The following is a 6,452-nucleotide window of genomic DNA, read 5'->3' as shown; positions in this document are numbered from 1 at the left end:
AGCCGTGATGGGCATAACAGCAAGCGATAATGTCAAAAAGCGACTGAAGAATTCTATCATAACAGACTATTATTATATGTTAGAAATTTATTTTAGGGCGGCAAGAGAAATAATAAATGTTAGGATTAGGAAATCAGATTATCTGTCGAATAGAATTATTAATTTTATTCGATTTGCATTGACTGTACCGACCTATGGGGATCGTATTTAAGAATTAGCATAACAGCGATTGATATTTAACATTGAGTATAAGCTAGTTCAAAGTCTTTACTGTACATGTAGTCGCTATACCAATTCAAATAAGCGTATTTTCTCATTATCGAAATAGTAAGTACCAGGATTTACAGTCGTGTAGGAGTGATCAAATCGTAGCTATCACTTTGAATTCGAAGTCTTTTACTATTTATTGTTATATAAAACAGATAAGCACAATTTATATAATCTGGCTATCTATATTACGAACCGTAGAGCGTAATTACTGATCTTTAATGCGTTAGCACAGCATTCACAGCTACAATCTGTATTCTGGCTTTCCCGTAGATATGCCTGTTACTGTACTATACTGTACAATACAGCGTAAGCGCATAAAATAAATTGGATGCGTATTTAGTTGATTAAAATATTTGAAGGAATTAATAAAATTGAAACAATTTAATATGGATTGAAAAAAGTTCTATTTACAAGCAAACAGACATTTGTAACAGAAGACAAACACAAAAACTGAGATATTAATGTGCATTGATTGCGAACTTATAAATTACAATAGAAAATCACTTTAAAACATTCATTACACGTGAATTAAAGTACTATTACGATTTAGCATAAATTTGTGCTAAATATCGTTTTTGATGTATAACCTATAATTATAGAAATTTTACGTAACGAACAAGCCATTGCCTGCGAATATTTTAAATGCTAAAGATTGCGGCTTAGCGTCGATATTAACTGGAGACGTTTTCAATGCACTTTGCAGCTTACATAAGATAATCGTATTTCGAACCTGAACGTACAATAAGTTATTTACATTGTAACACTGCCTTCTAATTTACTTACATTTAATATAAAACAGTTATTACTCTCGTATTTATCTGATGTACTGTGGACTGCTAAAATTATTACCGAAATAAAACAAACGAGTTAAACACTACTCTTAATGGCAACTCAATAGATATCGACGGCAATATGCAAATATAGATATATGCTTAAACATAAATCTTAGAACGATCATCTCTAACATAACATTGATTAACTTATTACATGTAAATTAAATATTATTTCAGCGATAAAATGACCAGCTGTCTATGTTCGTAAATACTGTTATCGGTATTAGGGAGCAGTAGCTAAAGTTAAAGCCTTATTCAGTGAATGATTCCAAAGTTAATCGTACTAACTATGAATCATGAACTATTGCGGAAGAGTATATAAATGCAGTATATCGTGTAATAAAGTTAATTCTTAAACTTAGTGTTTAACGTAAAATACGAGGCGTCTAAGCCTTTGTGTAGTCTGCTGATATAGCAAAAGTGTTTCTAATAGCGCAGGTATCGCTCCTTGATACGTGGTTCAAGGAATTGACTTATGATCGTACATTACGTTATCTTGTCGCAAAGCTGTTTCGTGATAGTGACCAATCATCACAGTCCTACATATTCACTATCCTTATTCGATTTACTTATTCTAAATGATCCATATTTCTACGATAATAATTATGTGAAGGAGAATTCTGAAATAGACTTCGATTGCAATCCTCCATAATCAATAAAAATATCAATTTCAATGAGTAGTATTGGTTGACAAAAATATAAAATTTTACTAATATTAAATTGAAATACCAAACATAGAAGTCGAAATAAAATAAATTAGGGAGAAAACACAAGTTTGTTATAACTTAAACAATAATTTTAGCAAAAAATTCTTAAATGAATAAAAAATACGGGCAGAACCACTGCCCCAACCAACCAAACTATCAATTAATGAGATAATTCACGATTATTCTGGACTTTTATTGTCTTCTCTAACTTTAACTGCGCTAAATTACCGAACTACGCTACCTATTTATTATATGCTAAGCAGAGCAGTTGGCGGTATTAGACTATCTAACTATCATTCTAAAGTAATCCAAAATTAAACTAGCAACGAAACACACATGATACGATAAATTATACCCTAGACTCCCGAAAACTGCTAAATTAGTACTAAGTATAGTTTAGCTTGCAACTGTATATTTCTACAGTATACACTAAGACAAAATATCAATCCTAGATCAAGTGTTTTGGGTTCATACTGCACAAAATTACAAAGTAACGTTAACTTCTACTGTAATTAATGATCAAAATTAGCAACACATATATTCTATCAACTAAATATATCTTTTGAATTATAAAATCATAATATCTGATTCTTGAAAAAATTATGTAACGGATTATCTTAGCCTCTAACCCGAATGAAGCAGTCAGGTTTACAATATACTAAGATACTAAGTAAAATCTACTATTATAATCAACCAAGTAAGTCATATTTTTAAAGTAAGAATACTTATCACGATACAAAAACTAAACTAGAACAATTACAATGAAAGAACTTGAAGGAAAATTCTAAAAATTAACCTTCATTACAAATGCTTGTAATTAAAGTCTATCTATACTACGGATTTATAATTACCGTATATCATTTATCGACGTTTTAATGCAAGTAGTATTGACAGCATGTGTGCTTTTTACATCCAACTTACACCGATAAAAAAGTTTATCTATTTCACTATAATCTGGATAGTTTACAATATCTAGAAGATGAGTTACACAAGATTTAGCGAAACTTCCTGATATTTTCAAGCGCTTAGAATAGCCATAGTACATCGTTTTTGATTCTGTAGGTGTACAAGGATCAAGTATATCTCCTTTACCTAGATCAATAACATTAGATGCGTTACTAGGACAATCTTGATTAGCTCGCATAATCCACGGGCCGACCTGATTTCGAGCCAATCCAAATACATGGTATTTTACATCAAGTGATTTAGAATGTTGAGTTTTAGTTTGATCGTAGAAAACTTCATGTAATTCGTATGCAAGTCTACAGACATTAGATGACATAGTGCAAATTAAATAATCACACTCGGCCAGTAAGAATAAATCTCTAACTGAAATAGCCTTAAACGTAACCAAAAACCTGTGCTAAAAACGGTACTGAACTAAGTCTACGCATATGATATAGAAATAATAGCATTAAACAACTAGGCGCAAAGTATGTAATTAGTTTTTCATGTTCTTGTGACAGTTAAACCTGGATCAATTCCAACTAACGATCAAAAATTTCTTTATTATTATAATTAATTTTTGTGCGTCTTAAACTGTGCGAAATTAGTTGCGCGATGAAGGTGATAAATATAAATACAGATTACTATATTCACGCGATATAGTTCAAGTCATGGCATTACCTTAGCAATGTTGAACCTGATGATAATGATAGATTAACGGAATTAGTAAGATAAATTAACCATTCTATTGAAGAAGTGAGGGTATAGGGCGTCTGTAGCTATTTATGCCTACTTATATTTTAGTACTTAATATCGAATACAACAGCATAAAAAGAATTCTTTATCTAAAGTTTATGTTCGAATAAAAAGATGCGTTATGCCTGAGAATTGTTCTGAAATGATTAGCAATCATACTCATTATTTGGATAAATTTGAGGATTAATAGTTCAGTCATCAACAAAACAAAGAATCAAATAACGTAAAGTTTCCTAAAATGTCTTAGAAATACAAAATTACTTGAAAAACTTCTACCTAAAAAAAAAAAATTTTCATGTCTGATGAATGCCTAATATGAACCATTATTTCGATAACAAAATTATGAACCTTAATCATTACCCGGGATATTAAAAATTTTTATTCCATAAAGTATCGATGCACATACACAAGAGCATAAGTGTATATTTTAAAACTACTCATAATTATGTTCAGACTTAAAATTTCATAAAGCTAAACACTTGGAATTGAAATACATCACGATTAGAGCGAGGATTGCTAATAATATTATAAACTGTGTCACTAAGATCGATGCCATAACGGGGTGTAATTATTAAGAAACTCATTTCAGTATTATAAGTAATCATGATACCATCAAAAGCTAATGGTTACGTTACTACAACTATTTAATAATGCTATGGCAGAAATATTCTCCCAAGAATAGCTATTAGCAAAAAATAACCAGAACAAGCAGGTAAAAGCATACTAGTAAATGTTGATAGAGTAATGGAAGTTTAATATTGCTATTTTAGAAATACAGATTAACTATAGAAAAATACGTCGGGTAAAAATATTTACGTTTACATATTAAGACATACTGTTTTAGGAAAATTGTAGGTGCGAACAAATGATATCGAATTTATACAGTTCTATAATAATAATTGTTACTAGAATATATGAATGAAATTTTTAGTTTACGATAAGAAAAGTTCTGTCATAGAAATTTTAGTTTGATTCATTACGCCGATGAGAGAAGGAGTAGCAAAAAATTTTAATGAAAGACTAACACTTTCCCGGTCAATTTTGCTATCATACGATTTCAGATGAAACAAAATATTAAAACCGTACCGAATCTTCCATACTTGATGGTGGAGTTTCAATCTGTATCAGTGGAAAAAAATCATGGTTACGATAAAGTACGTATAAGTTAATTGTAACCATACAGTACATATATTTACACTCCATTTATAAAATAGGAAAATTTAGGTAGTAAGCGAATTTATAATGAATAAATTCCATCATAAATGTGTCTAATGTTTCTACCTGCCATCACTTCCTCGTAAGCAACTTTATTTACATCAGTATCTTCGTAAACATTAACAGAATCTGGCTCTGGTGGCCCAGTTTTTCTAATCATAAAGGTATCCGAGTAGTAATTATTAACTGCATTAAAAAGCAGCTTAGAAAGGAAATATTTATGCCGCTATGAAGTATATCCTAAACTAACTAAGAAGCAATTTAATAGGTTTATTCCATCTTTTAATGGGCTAATACTTATTTAGGTAACTACTATCAAGTACTGTAATATAAGCCATGAGAGTACCGCACAGCTAAATTTAAAATTATTTAGTTAGCTGAACGATCCTCTTAAAACTGTAGACATTTATCGAATACATGAACTTCACCTCTTGGAATGCAAGCTAAGCTAACGTGATTACAACATCAAACAGTAATAAATGCTTTGTACAGACTATAGAATAATGTTATCGTTTATTACTACTACGAAAATAATGTAACCATTCATACGATGAATAGTTATCAAATTTTAAGGAATAGCTGAAGCGAAAGCGTTGCACCGTATGAAAATAACTTCAACTTAGTTTAATGAGTCAGAATAAATCGCAATACCTTCTGGATGTAAAAGAATCACCGCGACCTGTATCCATAGTCTTTACTGATGATTTCTCCTATTTGATGAATTTTAATAAAAATTAATTCATGCTCAGCATAATTTTAGTACGTGTAGTATTTTAATACTTTATTAATGTTGCAGTTTTAGTAAATTTCAATTTAAGAAATAAAACTGCTTGCTACGATTAAGTGCTGCATTTACCCAATCATCATTTTTCAGAATTATCTTTTGAATGCCATAAAATACAAATACATACAGTCCCTAATTGATAAAATATTGTTAATATATTGCGAAGTAATCTAGTACGTGAATTAAATTGTCTACATATTTACAACTCCGAAAGTCTAAATATCTATGGATGGCATTCATAATAATAGTCAGCTTTAAATTAGTTAAAGAAATCAATGAAGAAAAAGAAAAGTTCCAAATTAATCCAATACCTGTAGAAAACTAAGAATTGCGAAGGCATATTGCAATATGATATGATTATATATGATAAACAAAACAAATAAAGTCCAACCAACAGCTATTAATAAGAGCAGAAAAAAGGCCCTGATCAGATCATGCCTATGAACCCAAATAAAAGATGCGAATATATTAGGATACTAGTTAATTTTAATAATTCATTGAATCTGAGTATAAACTATAAAACAGCAAGCACTCGCGATACTGACTTATAAATAGAAAACTCTTCCTGTCTCTTCTCTAGATTTTCACTTTTCGCATTTCTAAAATTCTTACTGACAAGTATAATTGCTATTATAGTAATCTATTTGATATTTGGTCATAGAAAAATATTGATTTCTTATGTTTTACAAAAATTCAAAGGACATCCAGTCTTAGAATGGATAAATCAGTACGTCCAACCTATTGACTTACAATTGGCTATTTTTATATCAAAAATTTTCAGTACGTTTAGTACTAGATTTTTTATTTATTTTGATAATATCACTAATTGAACTTTTTAGTAATAATATTGTATAAGCAATTAAAATGGATGACTTAATAATGTTTGCTTATATTAGATTATAGCCTCTGATACACAGCTATTATTTTCAAAAATGGTTTTTA

The 6,452-nt window shown here is 29.8% G+C and overlaps 1 protein-coding gene across 1 annotated transcript; it reads right to left on the bottom strand.

Annotated features, from left to right (window-relative positions):
• Nucleotides 1–809: 809 nt before the first annotated feature.
• On the bottom strand, nt 810–5,850 carry TRIADDRAFT_61044 (uncharacterized protein; the record flags this gene model as incomplete). The annotated part of the gene is made up of 8 exons (XM_002116934.1): nt 810–857; nt 1,054–1,106; nt 2,903–3,072; nt 3,437–3,452; nt 4,793–4,878; nt 5,378–5,436; nt 5,638–5,680; nt 5,822–5,850. 8 exons carry the CDS (start codon nt 5,848–5,850, stop codon nt 810–812), a joined length of 504 nt encoding a protein of 167 aa, XP_002116970.1.
• Between the last annotated feature and the right edge of the window lie 602 nt (nt 5,851–6,452).

This window comes from Trichoplax adhaerens, genomic scaffold (assembly GCF_000150275.1).
Source record: "Trichoplax adhaerens TRIADscaffold_19 genomic scaffold, whole genome shotgun sequence".
NCBI lineage: Eukaryota > Metazoa > Placozoa > Uniplacotomia > Trichoplacea > Trichoplacidae > Trichoplax > Trichoplax adhaerens.
This window is presented reverse-complemented; position numbering and strand designations above follow the sequence as displayed.